This window comes from Jaculus jaculus, chromosome 7, assembly GCF_020740685.1.
Source record: "Jaculus jaculus isolate mJacJac1 chromosome 7, mJacJac1.mat.Y.cur, whole genome shotgun sequence".
NCBI lineage: Eukaryota > Metazoa > Chordata > Mammalia > Rodentia > Dipodidae > Jaculus > Jaculus jaculus.
In genome coordinates, this window is record NC_059108.1 from 79,289,456 (window position 1) to 79,304,169 (window position 14,714).

Genomic DNA, 14,714 nt, shown 5'->3' on the forward strand with positions numbered 1-14,714 from the left:
ATATATATGTATGTATATATATATATATACATATACACACACACATACAATTACATTTCAAAATCTCATATATATATGTACATATATATGTACATACACACACAAATATATATGTACATATACACATATGTACATATATATGTACATATATATACACACACACATACAATTACATTTCAAAATCTCATATATATGTACATATATGTGTGTGTGTGTGTGTACATATACACACACACATACAATTACATTTCAAAATCTCATAATGTGCCATTGCCTTAAAAAGTATCTGTTTGAAATCCATATCCTGACTGTCCCAGGAAAACTTTCCAAACTTTTAGAACACTACAAGAATAAAAACAAAAAGAAAGGATTCTCCTTATAAACCAATCAGCATAGTTAATTCTCTCTTTTCATAATTTTTTCACCCCTCCTCCCTTTGGCTTGGGTTCTAAGCATCTAATGACAACTCCAGTTTGATTTCTGCCTTAACATTTTTGCCATTCTAAAATATCCTCCACACGGCTAACGTAGATTTCACATATCCTTGGTATGACACTTCTTTTGAGAATATTATTGAGCCTTCTAGCAATGTGAATTTATTAAGAGTCTCAAAGATAATTTTTCACAAGTGAACTTTTCCTAGATATCCTAATTCCTTCTTTCCAGCCTGTTTTATCCTATAAATGCAGACTACCCCATTACCACTCTCCCTGTGAACTCACATCATTCTCTCCATGTAGCACCTCACTTCATACAGGACAACTGGAATTCACTTCACATCCCAAACCTCTTGAATCGTGCGTGTTGCTTCCCATCTTAAACTCTATCAAGAGGGTGTGTGTGAGAGAGAGAGAGAGAACGAAAGGGAGGAAGATATGGAGAGAATGGGGATGAACACATAACTTGTCAGTATTAATTTAATCCATGTGAATATTCTGACAATATGGCACTATATATTTTTTCAATCAGTGCTACCACTTAAAGTGTTATAGATTTGGGTTAGTTTTGAGAAATTTTATTGCACATGCTACTTATGCTTATAGAGCACTGCTTTTTAGTTGACTGCTCTGCAATGCTGATAGGGACTAGTATAGACTATCATGGCTTTAAAGTAAAGTGGTTGGAGCCTAGAATGCCCCTGACCACTCATAATAGATATTCGACACTTTTGTGGGGTAAGAACTGGATATGACTTGTATTAGCATTAAACAAAATGGGACACTTTCATAGAAGCTATAAACAATTTAGGTAATATAAAATATCACTTATTTCAATGAACAAAAATGTAAGGTACTCACTGTTACCTGAGTCTGGCCTCCAGGACTTTCATAGCTTTCTAGATGGGGGAGCGGGGGTGTCCTAATATCCCTGTGCTCAATGCGCAAGGTTTAGAAAGTCTGTTCCCAAGAGTGTTAGGAATCCATGATTGTTCATTACCAGTGAATACCAGTAGTTAGTCCTCCAGGGCTGAAGTTCAGCACCTTTAGCTATCTCTGCCTACTCCCCAGAATCCTGGCCATTCACCCTGATGGGAGCCCTGGCCACTCACCTTTATACCTTCTCTCTGCTTTCCGTGTGGCATCCCTATGAATGATAATGGAAATAAAAAGAAATTTGGAAATTCAAAACTACACTGGAAAACAGTGATGGGTGGATTGGGCCTCCTTCCAGAGTGCCCTGGCCCAGAGAAAGACCCTTTTCCCAGCCTGCCTTTGGTGAATGTTGTGCAGAGTCCTACTTCCTCAAACTAAAGAGGATAGCAAGCATGGGGTGCTCCTAAGACCCGAGACCCTCCACAGCACTTCAGCCCCCCTCCTGAGATCAGTGTCTGAGAAAAGAAAACCAGAAAGGCTGTAAATTTCATATTATTTTGTTGGAGAATTGGTCTGCCAGCTCACACGAAGAACTAAACACATAAGGCCTCGCATAGTGGTGATAGTGGGTTGTTTTTACAGCTGGCCTGGTCCATAGCCCTTTAAAAAAAAAAAAAAAAAGCTTAATTGAAGGTGAGAAATTCCTCATCTTCAGGTCACTCCAGGAACTCCTCAGCATCTATCAATTCCATCTGAGAGGAAGCTGGTGGGGGCCAAGTGCTGAAAAAGCGCGGAGCCTGTCCCAGGGGATTCCGGCGCCAGAACCGCGTTGGTCCAGGGTTCAGAGGAAAGAGACTACAGCCAGAAAGCCTCTTGGATTGTGGAGGAGCAGGAGAGAAAAGCTCACGCTTCCTAGAAATGGCATGAGACTGATGGGAACGAAGGCGAGGAGGCGGGCGGGGGAGAACACCGGGGTTATAGGATACGGGAAGACTGTGCGCCCTGGAGTGCGCAGTCCCGCAGCCCGGGACGCCGGACCCTGGCGGAGCGCGGCCAGGCTGGAAAGTTGGCGGCGCGGGCAGCGCTCCCTGAGCTCCGGAGACGCCCGCGGGCACCGGCGCGGCGCCTTACCTTCTGGTCCACGATGGAGCAAGCCATCTCGCGGACGTGCGCCAGGCTGTAGTCCCCGGACGAGTCCTGCATCAGCAGCACGGGCTCTCGGCTCAGGCCGATCTGCAGATGGAACGAGAGGCCCCCCGCCGGAGCCGCCGAGGGGCCCAGGAAGGGCACGGGCCCCGGCCCGGACCCCGGGACCAGCGCGGCGGCAGCGGCTGCGGCGGCCGCCGCCACGGGCAGCAGCGGGCTGGGCGGACGCAGAAGCGGCGGGGCGCTCATCGCGCGGGCAAAGTTTCCCGAGCGCCGGGCCGGGAGCTGCTTTCTCCGGAATCCAGAAACTTTCGGGGGTGGGGGGAGTCCTGGCGCGAGGCCGGAGGCCGGAGTCCGGGAGGGGCGGGAAGCCAGGAAGATGGCCGAGGCGGGAGGGAGGCCGGAGAACTGCTGCGGCCGCCGCACGCTCCGCTGGGCTCAAGGACCCGGCGGGTCCGCGCGGCCCGGGCGGGGCGGGGCGGGGCGGGCGCAGAGAAGCAGCTGCGAGGTGCCGGCCACCGCCCCCTCCGCCCGCCCTCCCCGCCTCGGCTGGCAGGCTGGACCCAGGGCGGCGCTCGGAGCCGCCTCCCCGGCGCGACCCGCCCACCCTGCCCGAGGCGGCGCTCAGAGCCTCGGGCCACCTCGGAGCGCCCGCTTCCCTAGCTGCCAACCTCCCCATCCTCACAGTCCCCTCCGCATCTTCCAAGTGTTCCCAGACTCTGCACTTCCACAAGTTTTTGGATGCTCCGGTCTAACGAGAATATAGTCGGGATCATCTGGAACCCACTTACTTTGTACTCCCACTGCGAGCCCTCAAATTGAGTACCAGAAGCCAATCCAAGGAATGTACTTCAATCCCAATCCCGAAATTCTCATTCCTTCTCCCTCTCCCCCTTCCTCCCTTCTCTCCACTCCTCTCTTCGCACTCTTTCCCCTGCTCCCTGAAGCTCCCAGACACTAGTCACACAAGTAGCTGAACTCAAGAATTCAACTCTGTTGAAAACAAAGCCACCAACTCCTTAAGCGCCCCACAAAGGAGAGGTCTGATGGGGCAGTTTCATTTCACGTTGGCAGGTGGCTAGATCTTCGAGGTTGCAGCATCCTTCAGTGTTGCTTTCTTGCCAGCCAGTCTAAAGCCAGCTTTCTAGGTGTTCCCAGCAGAGGCACCATCAAGACTGAGCAGTGTACTCTAATTCTGATCTCGTTGGGCAACAAAGGGGTGCTTCTCACTCTCGGTACCTGAATTCTAATATCCTTTCTTCCCATCAAGATGGGCTTCTTGAGTGTGCCAATGCTTTGCACCAGGTAAAGCTTCACAACGGCCCTATTTGTTTTAGTGATCCTCAACAATAGTCAGCTGATAAGATTTTGTAATTCTTTTTTAAATATTTATTTTTATTTATTTATTTGAGAGAGAAAAATAGGCAGGGAGAGAGAGAATGGGTGCTCCAGTGCCTCCAGTCACTGCAAACAAACTCCAGATATATGGGCCCCCTTGTGCATCTGGCTTACCTGGGTCCTGGGGGATTGAACCTGGACCCTTTGGCTTTGCAGGCAAGCACCTGAACCTGTAAGACATCTCTCCAGGCCGGTTTTGTAGGTCTTAATAAATTCTGAAGGGGTCCCACGTGTTTTGACTTTACAGATTCGGTCTCAGGGGTTTTCCCCTGAGTCGCATCCCACGTGCACCAGCATACACACAAACACCCAGAAAAGCCATTACAGATGTCTTCTTTTGAAGTGAGTTACATTTCATTATGTTCAGTTTCCATTATAGGTTGTCACCTCTGGTTCTGGCCCAAGATATTGTACATTAATTTTCTCTACAGTTGTGTTCAGACAGACGGAAGTGGAACCTTGTGGTCCTCAACTACACTATGTCATTTACTATTCTAGAAGAGATTTGAGTTTACTCTCCGGGTTGGTAGTTGGGTAAGGTCTACCTGTGTGACAGTTCTCCTACTGGGCATTATTTAGAAAGTAGTCTTTTTCATCCATGGTAAACTAAATTTTCTGCATTTACCAGATACAGTTTAGCTTACAAGATCATGGAATTACTCTTTTTTTTTTTTTTTTTTTGGTTCATTCAAGCATTTATTGAGCAGCTAAGCAGATACAAAGGTAATTAAAACATAGTTATAGATGAAGCATATCCACAGTAGGAGTAAGCAGTAAGCTTCACTGAATCACACTGAGTCAAAGAAAAATGTTTTTGTTAAAAGGCTACATTCTGCAAGGGAATGTGGAAAGGGGAATGAGATTAAAATAGAAGACTTCAGTCTGGATTGTTGATGATACTCAGTTTGGACTAGATTTGTTTCTCCTTTTCCTCTTTCCCCATCTTTGGGCTTTATTTACCAGTAGTGCCCAGGACTGTTCAATGTGCCTTTTCTATACTTGCTTGCATTTTTGCTTTAATGTCTTCAACAGAACTAGGTCCTTTTGGTGTTTTAGGAGTTTTTTCCTGTTTTTTGAAGGCTTCTTGACCTTTTGATCTGGGTGTTGAGGGTTTTGAGTCTTTCCCATTTTGGTTTGATTTTTGTGCATTTTTGGCTGGAATATCTCGTATAGATTTCTTCACTGGAGCTTTTTCTTCAGCTTCATCATCATCAAAATCATCATCATCATCTTCTTCATCATCCTCATCATCATCTTCATCCTCATCATCATCTTCATCAGCAGCAAGTTTTACTTTTTCCTGTGGAACTTTGTTACCACCTCCAGGTGCAGATCGCTTTCCAGACATACTTAAGAGTTTTACATCCTCCTCCTCTTCATCTTCTGATTCTGCATCTTCCTCCACAACTACTAAGTGCTGTCCACTAATATGCACAGGCCCTGAACCGCACTTCAACCTTAAGACCACAGGTGGTGTAATTTCAAAGCCCCCAAGAGAAACCGTTGGTTGTACAGACATTTTCAAAGTTGCCAGTGTTACTTTAATTGGACTGCCTTCACAATTCATTGCCTCTGCCTCAACGATGTGCAGTTCATCTTTTGCCCCAGCCCCTAAACTGACCATTCTTAATGATAACTGGTGCTCATTTTCATCATTATCCACCTTAAAGTGATAATCTTTGTCAGCCTTTAGTTCACAACGGAAAAGGTAGTTCTGAGGCCTCAGCGGGCTCATGTCCATGTCCATGGAATCTTCCATGGGGGGTGGCACGCACTTGGGGGGGGTGTGAGGAGACAGACGGAGACAACTAACTACGGTGCCTTGCACTAGACATGTAGGATGGAATCACACTAGTGGAATTATTCTTGATGCAGTATCCTTCATAGGAAGTGTGTGTGTTATTTTGTAATGTCAGAAAATACATTTTCTTCCCAAGTTGAAATAAAGTCAATATCCTGCAGAATTTTGGTAAATTCACAAGGTGCTTATAAGAAACAGTTCACTTGAGACTTGGCAGAGCAGGAAACACTGGTGTGCCACAGCTCTGAACTTGGATCTCTGATCTAGTCTGCTGGTAACAGTTGTCCAGCTATGGGAACAGACTAGCTTCTTGCCCAAACAGATGACACTGAAAATAAAATGCAATAATAAACAAGATTATTTCTGATTAATGCGGGGATAAAAAGAATGACCATGGACAGGAGTATGGAGAAAGGTATACTCTGGCCAGTAGAGAAGAGGTTTCACTGAAACATTTACATGTGAGCCAAAGAATGGTTGATGGAAAAGGCTCAATCTCAAGAAGGTATGATGTAATAACCTTCTAGGCATTATAAACTGAGAAGACTCACACAAATGCATCAGGCATTTCAAAGCATAGGAAATAATGTATAAGTGTATGAGTTGGGGCTAGAGAGCTGATAGAAACCAGATCAATGGTAAATAGATTTTATTTTATTCGAACTGCACTGCTGTACCATTGGAAAAATTTTTAACCAAATGAGTTAATTAATGTGTTTTAAATATCACTCAGAGGCTCCTATGCAAGAATCATTATTATAAGGGAAAAAGAATGAAAGAAACGCCAGCTTGGATTTTGATATTGTCTATATAAAGGACTAATGTAACAGAGATGGTAATAGATAGAAAGATGGGGTTTCTAATTTGGAGGCAGAGTTAATCATGTGTCTAGGTGAAATAATAGGAGTTTCATGAAGGATGCCAAGGTTTCTGAGCCTTTGGTCTGCTGGTACTGCAAGTAATTGAGACCAAAGGCAGGAAATATACAGGTTAGAGAGAAACAAGACTCGTGCTTGAGCATGCTGAGTTCAGAATACCACTAGGCCCTCACTAGAAACAACTAGACCAGTTACAGGAGTCCAACTGTCAAGAGCTGCATCTGGAAGTCAACAGTGCAGAGATGTCATTTCCAAACTGGATGAGAGCACTTGAATCAGAGTGTACTCATCAGTTATATGAGATGTATAGAAAAGGAGGTATCCTGCATTGAAAGAAAACAAACTGTGAATCACTCTTTATGCTATCTCAGTGGTATAAAAGTTCCTTGTAAACTGAACATAATTGACACAGGAGCAGAAAATAGAAGCAACCTTGAAAGACTCGAATTTTCAAGAACCTAAAATATTATTGAATATAAAAGAGCAAATAAAGTAAAAGTAGAACAACAATAGAAGCATCTTAAAACCACTTGAGTTCTCAATAACAAACAGAAGTTTCTCACAGAGCTGATGACTCCAGTTCCTTATCTTCGGAAGGGTAGGGGTTGACACAGTCTCATAATGTAGGCAAGGCTGGCCTTAAATGGAGGTTCCTCCTGCTTCCTCCTTCATATGCTGGGATTACAAGTGTGTGTCAACATATGTAGTGATTGTTGCAATTTTTTATAGTAGGCACCTGAGAACTGGCAGTAATACCTCCAAGAAACCTAGTATGCTTAGAGTGACAGCATGTTCCTACAATCCTAGATGGCCCCCAATATATTCAGTGTTTTGGTAGTTTGTAGCTTACATGTGCAGCCACCTGATTAGAAGCAGTGTCACTGGGTGGATCTTAATGTGTGGTGGTGAGTTTGAGATTTCAATCTAAAGATACGCCACGTGTGCCTAGCTGGAGTTCCTGAAGTGTGCTGTGCTGTGCTGTGTGGCTTTTGACTTTTAGGCTTGTGCTTCTGTCTCTCTCTTGGACCTGTGAAAGCAGGCCAGCTTCTTCTGCCATTATGGAACTTCCTCTGGATCTGTAAGCTTCAATAAATATCCCTTCCTCCATAACTGTGCCTGGTTTGGAAGTTCATCTCAGCGAATCTGAAGCTATCTGCTACAGAACTTGGTACCAAGGAGTGGGCTGAGATGATGCAGTGGCTGAAGGCCCTGGTGTGCCCATTCTTTCTTTCTCTCCCTCCCTCCCTCTGCCTCACTCTCTCTCTCTCTCAAATAAATACATCAATAAAATAAAATATTAAGAAAAGAAGTTTGGAAAGCACACATACATAGTCCATGCACAGATTACAACCATGTGAAAGAAATAGGAGCTGGCCTCTGCAAGAAAAAAATAAAAGAGTGCAGAAACCAACTGATAGTACCTTGATCTTAGACTTCCAACATCCAAAACTATGAGAATATAAGTTTCTGTTGCTTAAGCCTCCTGGTGTGCTATTTTTTTTCAACATCCTTAACAAAATAAGATAGTAGCATATAATGTTTGAGTGCAAGGAAAGAACAAAAAAATGGTTAAAATAAAAATAAAATATAAATATAAAATAACAAATGTAAAAACTAATATAACACTAGCAACATTAAATATGCATGCACTAGATCTACTAATTCAGACATATCGTTACAGTGGATTAAAAATGACACACTATATGCTATCTATAAGAAAATCAGTTCACTGTATTAGGAAATTTGTAAGCAAATTTATGAAAATTATAATGGGAACATTAATAAAAACAAAGCAGAAGGGACTATATTAATGTCAAATAACACAGCCTTCCGAGTGACAGAGAGGGGCATCATATACAATAAAAAGGTCAATTCACCAAGAAGACATAGTGATCCTCCAACAGCAGAACTACAAAATTGAACAAATAGATTTGAAAGGGGAAATAGGTACACTTACACAGAGACTTAGCACTGTTAACATCACCCTTTAATGAACTTCTACAAAGTTAGTGAGTGTGGTAGTCTGAATAGATGCCCCCCAATATATTCAGTGTTTTATAAGTTTGCAATTTGGATCTGCAGCCATCTGGCTGGAGGAGGTGGAACTTTGGGTCCAGCTTTAAGGTGTGATAGTGGATTTGAGTGAGATTCCAATCTAAAGATATACAGAGTGCCTGATGTCCTCCTGGAGTTCCTGAAGTGTGCTGTGTTGCTTTGGGGCTTGTGGCTTCTCTCTATCTGCTTGGACCTGTGAAAACAGGCCAGCTTTCTTCTGCCATCATAGAACTTTCCCTGGATCTATAAGCTTGAATAAGTCCCTTCCCCCAAAACTGTGCTTGGTCTGGAAGTTCATCTCAGTGAACCTGAAGCTGTCTTCCACAGAAGTGGTGTTTGATGCATCTTAACTAATAATGTTAGGGAATGGAAATAAGATGTGCATCTACAAAGCATGAGAGACAAATGTCTATGGATCTCCCTGCTTCTCTTCATTGTGTTCACAGCTACACAATCCTGTGCCCTGACTGTATCTCTTTTCCTACAGTTCCATACTGTGATTTTCTGGGCCACAGGCTATACTACCAAGGAGCAGGACTCTCATTGCCTCATGTACTCAGCCACTGTGTACGTCATCCAAATATTTCATTCACAACATTTTCTTTCTTTCTTTCTTTCTTTCTTTCTTTCTTTCTTTCTTTCTTTCTTTCTTTCTTTCTTTCTTTCCTTAAGTGTGTGTGGGTTGGCCTTAGCATCTAGCTTTGGTGGACAACCAAGAACATAAGCAATAGCCTGTATTGTTTTTGAAGCCTCAGGAGCCTCCCTGACAAACAACTCAATGGTAGGTACTTTACCTCTGCCACTGGGAATTCCCTATAGCAGCCCATGACATCTGGGAGCAGCATTATCACCCATATAAGGAACTTTTGCTTAAACTCATTTTTCCTAAATTGCATTTTTAAAATTAGCTAACAGAGAAGTAGGTTTCTCTACCACTGTATATCTTTAGCATTGGTTCCTTATCTGCTCAATCTCCCCACACCAACCCCACTTAAACCTTTTTGCTCCTAACCAAAGAACTCCTTCCCTTTTGGCCCCCCTTCTTTTTTCTCCTCTCATGACCCCTTCCTAGCTTTCTTGCCTCTACTACCAACTCCTACTCCAAGTTACATTCAAATCTAAAACTTCAAAGCTAGGATCCACATAGGAAAGAGAATATGTGGTGTTTTTCTGAGTTTGGGTTACTTTACTTAGTATAATATTTTCCAGATCCATCCATTATCCTGAAAATTTCATAATTTAATTTTTTAACAGCTTAATAACACTCCACTGTATATATGTACCACATCTTCATTATCTATTCACCAGATAACAGGAATCTGGGATGGTTCCATTTCCTAGCTGTTGTGAATAGAATAGAATAATTTAGTATCCTGCTACTACTTTGCCTAAAGTGTTTATCAGCTCTAATGGTTTTCTGGTAGAGTTTAATAGGGTTTCCTTTCATAGATTCATATCATCTGCAAATAAAGACAATTTTACTTCTTCCTTTCCAATTTATATACTTTATTTTCTTCTCTTGTCTTATTGCTCTAGCTAAGGCTTCCAATACTATACTGAATAAGAGTTATGACCCTTGTCTTGTTCCTGATTTTAGTAGAAATGCTTCAAGTTTTCCTCCATTTAGTGAAATGTTGACGATAGCTGTGTCATATATGGTTTTCAGTATGTTGATCCATGCTTCTTCCATTCTCAGATTCTTCAGGACTTATACTATGAAGGGATCTTGGGTTTTGTCAAATACCTTTCCATATCTATTGAGATGACCATGCAGTTTTTATACTGGCATCCATTTTTATGGTATATTGCATTTATTGATTTGCATAGGTTCAACCAACCATTCCTATATATCTGGACTAAAACCAATTTTATGATGGCAAATTACTTTTTAAAATATTTATTTGTGAAAGAGGGATATAGAAAAAGAAAGAGGGAAAGGGAGAAAATGGATGCACCAGGGCTTCCTGTTGCTGCAAACAAAGTGTAGATGAATGCAACAATTTGTGCATTTGGTTTTGTATGGGTACTGGGGAATCAAACTCAAGCTGTCAGGGTTTGCAAGCAAGTGCTTCTGATGCTCTGATGGCCACTGAACCATTTCCCCAGACCAACAAGTGATTTTTTAAACATATTTTTTTATTTATATGAGAGAGAGGGAGAGAGACAGAGAGAGAATGGGCTGACCAGGGCTTCTAGTCACTGCAACCCAATTCCAGACTCATGCACCACCGTGTGTGTATGGCTTTACGTGGGTTCTGGGGAATCAAAGTTGGGCCCTTTAGCTTCACAGGCATGTGCCTTAACCACCAAGCCATCTCTCCAGCCCAGCAGATGATTTCTTGATATGCATCTGTATTCAGTTTGCAATTATTTTGTTGAAAATTTTTGCTTCCATGTTCATAAAGGAAATCAGTCTATACTGTTCTTCAGTTGTGTCTTTATCTGGTTTAATACCATGATAACACTGGCTTCACAGAAGGAGTTTAGTGGTATTCCTTTCTTTCCCATTTTATGGAATAGTTTGAGACCATTAATGTTAGTTCTTTGAGGTGCTGATAAAAATCTTCAGTGAATCAATCTGGGCCTAGACATTTTTTATTTGAAAGATTTTCTTATAACTGCTTTAATGCCATGGCTATATTTCTGCTTTTAGCTCATCTTAGTTTTATTTTGGTAGGTCATTTGTAGAGAGAAATTTGTTCACTTCCTTTAGATTTTCCAAGTTAGTGAAATATACGTTTGAAATCTCTAATTTGGGTCTTCTCTTTCTTTTGGTTAGTTTCACTAAGGGTTTATCAATATTCTTCATATTTTCAAAGAACCAGCTCTTTGTTTCTTTGGTTCTTTGTATTTTCATGGTTTCTATTTCATTGGTTTCTGTCCTGAAGTTGCTTCTTTCTTTCCATGTGCTGATTTTTTGGCTTGGCTTGTTCTTCTATTTCCAAAGTCCTGAGGTGTTTCATTAAGTTGTTTATATGAGATCATTTGGATTTCTTAATATTAGCACTTAGAGTTATAAACTTTCTTCTTAGGACTGCCTTCATTGTGTCCCTTAGGTTTTTGTTGTTGTTGTTGTTTCTTCAAGGTAGGGTTTCACTCTAGCTCAGGTTGATCTGGAATTCACTATGTAGTCTCAGGGTGGCCTTGAACTATCAGTGATCCTCCTGCCTCTGCCTCATGAGTGCTAGGATTAAAGGTGTGTGCCACCATGCCCAGCTTCCTATAGGTTTTGATATGTTGTGATGTCATTATCATTTGATTCTTGGGAATTTTTTCATTTCCTTCTTGGTTTCTTCATTCACCCATGTATTGTGCTCTATAGTGTCTCTTGCTGTTGACTAGTAATTTTATTCCATTATCATAAAACAAAATAAAAGGAATTACTTCAATGTTTCTATATTTGTTAAGATTTGCTTTGGGTCCTAATGTATGATCCATTTTAGCAAAAGTCCCAAGTGTTCCTAAAAACAATGTGTTTTCTGTAGCATTTGGATAAATGTAGATGTTATTGGGTCATTTTTTTCTATGATGTCATTTAATCCATATTATTCTCTCTCTCTCTTTTTTTTTTTTTTTTTTTTTTTTTTTTTTTTTTTTTTTTGGTGGGTGACTCATTGGTAAGAGTGGGATACTGAAGTCCCTCGCTACCATTGTACCATTGAACCAAGTTTAATCTGTGACATCTAGTAGTTTTCACTTAATGAAATTACATGCAGCCAAGTTTCCTATTCTTTCCTGTGACCTCACTTATGTGCTTTTCCTTCCCAGTTCCTAGGATTACTTCAAGCATTGTTTATAAAGGTGACTTAGAGGTCATAAATTCCTTTGCTTTTTTTTTTCTTATCATAGAAATGCTTTCTATCTGCTACAATTACAACAGATAATTATAACAGTTGAGTATAGTAGTCTAAATTGTCCATTGTTGTCTTTCAGAACTTCCAATATATCTTTCCAAGCTCTCCTGGCTTTTAGAATCACTGTCTAGAGGCCTGTTATTATTTTGATAGGACTTGACTTTGCTTTTTTACTACTTTCATATATGTTTCAATATTTTTATCTCTTTACTCATTTTTCTTTCATGTCTTTTATCAACCATCTTATTTCATTCAGCTGATTTTATGTGGGCTTCTAGGACACCTTAGGCAGTTGGCTTTCTTATTTGATTTATTTGAAACTGCTTAGTCATGTTTTGAATTTTCTGCTTGGCATTTCATCTAATTTACTCTCACTGAAGGCCACTACAGTAGGATTCATAATTTTTGGAGGAGTTATTTTTGTGTTTCTTATATTACTCCATTAGTATTTTCATATCTCAGGTTATGTTGTTGGCTAGATATTTTCCTCTTTTATAGCCTATATTCACAGTCCTGTAGTTCATAAGTCATATTCTTCATCTAGGAGTTCAGGGTGCTTGATGTGGTCTCCATATTAATCCCAGAGTAGAATACTAATAACAGGCATGACCAAACCTGGTAGATATAGCTGCTATCCAAGCTGCATCATTGCAGCAAATTAACAACAGCAGTTTCTTTAACTTGGATTAACAACCAAATTGGTAAAGGATATAGTAAGACTTACAAATAGAAGGAATATAGGATGGGGACTAATGTAACTTTGAATATGATGGAAGTGGCAAAAGTATCTAGGAGAGGAAATGTGGGATATTGGTAGGTTCCACATATTTTAGAGGTTGTTGAGGTTATGTAAGTTTGTAGTTATGGAGTATAAAAAGAGAAGGAGAGAACTATATGTGAAAAATAGAGGTAAAGCATATGAGTTGTGTGAGGGAAGTATAGTAGAATGATCACAGTAATAGACTGGGTGGTAAAAAAAAATGACATACAAAACCAAACCATCATGGATTATCTAAGAGTGTGTATATATATGTGTGTGTGTGTGTGTGTGTGTGTGTGTGTGTGTTATATTACAAAGAGATATTAAAAGATTTTTAAAAATCTTTCCTTTCTTGTGATATTTTATTTTAGCAACATGACTTGATATGGGAGATGATTAGCACTTCCAGTTCAAATCTAAAGAATAAGATTTGGGGTATGCATTACTCAGAAAAAGTATAACTCTTCAAGTACTAATTATGCATAAAATGCTAAATGAAGACTTCCTTCAAAAGATTTTTGTTGAAAATGATCACTGACCTGAAAGAGGATATGAAGGAATACATGAATTCAATCCAGGCCCCAGTGAAAAAAGTCAGCAACATAGAGAAAATAAGTGAATAAAATTGATAAGAAAATTAGTAACATGGAAGAAAAATCCAATGAAGAAATTGAGATTTTTGAAGAAATAAAGAAATGTTGGAAATGAAAAACTCAATGAATCAAATTAAAAACTTAATGAGGGATAACACTGATAGACTAGACTGAGCATATCAATGAATACCAAGGATGAAGGAGGAGGTTGATGAATGTGTGCATTCAAATATATTTGTCCACGTTCTCTACAGGAACAGAACTGACAGAATTAACATAAATTATGAAAAGGGTGTTGTTAGATTGCCTTACATGGTAGGGACTAGGTCATCTGATAATGGCCTCTGCTTCCTGGGATCCTGAAAAGCCAGAAGTTGTCTCATCTATGAAGCTGGATGCCTCAGCAGTCCTAATGTGGATCAAAGCCTTGCAGGATTCCTGAACAGCTATCAGTCTTTAGTAATTGGATGGCCAGAACAGCACTGTTTTGATGTCAGTTCAGGATGATAATAATAGTGTCAGCAACATGAGGCTGGGTATACTTATCAGTAAGAAATGAAGCTAGGCAGGCAACAGCAACACTCCCTTGGGACCTCTTCTTAGGCTGCTATTAGAAGGTGCCACACACTCTGGAGGCATGTCTCCTTCTGGGATTGAATCATTCCTGGAAATGCCCTCACAGGCCTACCCAAAGACTTGTCTCTTGGTTTATTCCAAATCCAATCAAGTTGACAATAAAGATTATGCATCACAACAAGAAGTAATTAAACAATGACCATGACTACAACATCCCAGAATTCTGGGATATAACTAACAGCAAAACCAAGAATCAAGGGAATAGAAGAAGATGCTAAAGTAAACATTAATTGCATAGTAAATCTATTCACTGAAATGATAACTGAAAATGTCTCAAAGC

General features: G+C 40.8%; 2 protein-coding genes across 4 annotated transcripts in view; both read right to left on the reverse strand.

Moving 5' to 3' along the window:
- Positions 1-2,783, reverse strand: part of Prkd1 (protein kinase D1) — a 390,066-nt gene extending 387,283 nt beyond the window's left edge. The window contains exon 1 of one of the 3 annotated variants that reach the window (XM_004661851.3): positions 2,445-2,782. In XM_004661851.3, the coding sequence (XP_004661908.3) occupies positions 2,445-2,708 (264 nt within the window). In that variant the 5' untranslated portion in view covers positions 2,709-2,782. Of the gene's footprint in view, positions 1-2,444 lie in introns of all 3 variants that reach the window. The other 2 variants (XM_045155177.1, XM_045155178.1) reach the window with 2 other exon arrangements.
- Positions 2,784-4,533: 1,750 nt separating this feature from the next.
- LOC101616737 (nucleophosmin-like) lies at positions 4,534-5,631 on the reverse strand. The gene has a single exon (XM_045154734.1). The coding sequence runs from the start codon at positions 5,614-5,616 to the stop codon at positions 4,837-4,839; it is 780 nt and encodes a 259-aa protein (XP_045010669.1). The 5' UTR covers positions 5,617-5,631; the 3' UTR covers positions 4,534-4,836.
- Between the last annotated feature and the right edge of the window lie 9,083 nt (positions 5,632-14,714).

Excerpts from the sequence above, each read along its gene's own strand:
- LOC101616737 (XM_045154734.1), bottom strand. The coding sequence starts at position 5,616 with ATGGAAGATTCCATGGACATGGACATGAGCCCGCTGAGGCCTCAGAAC.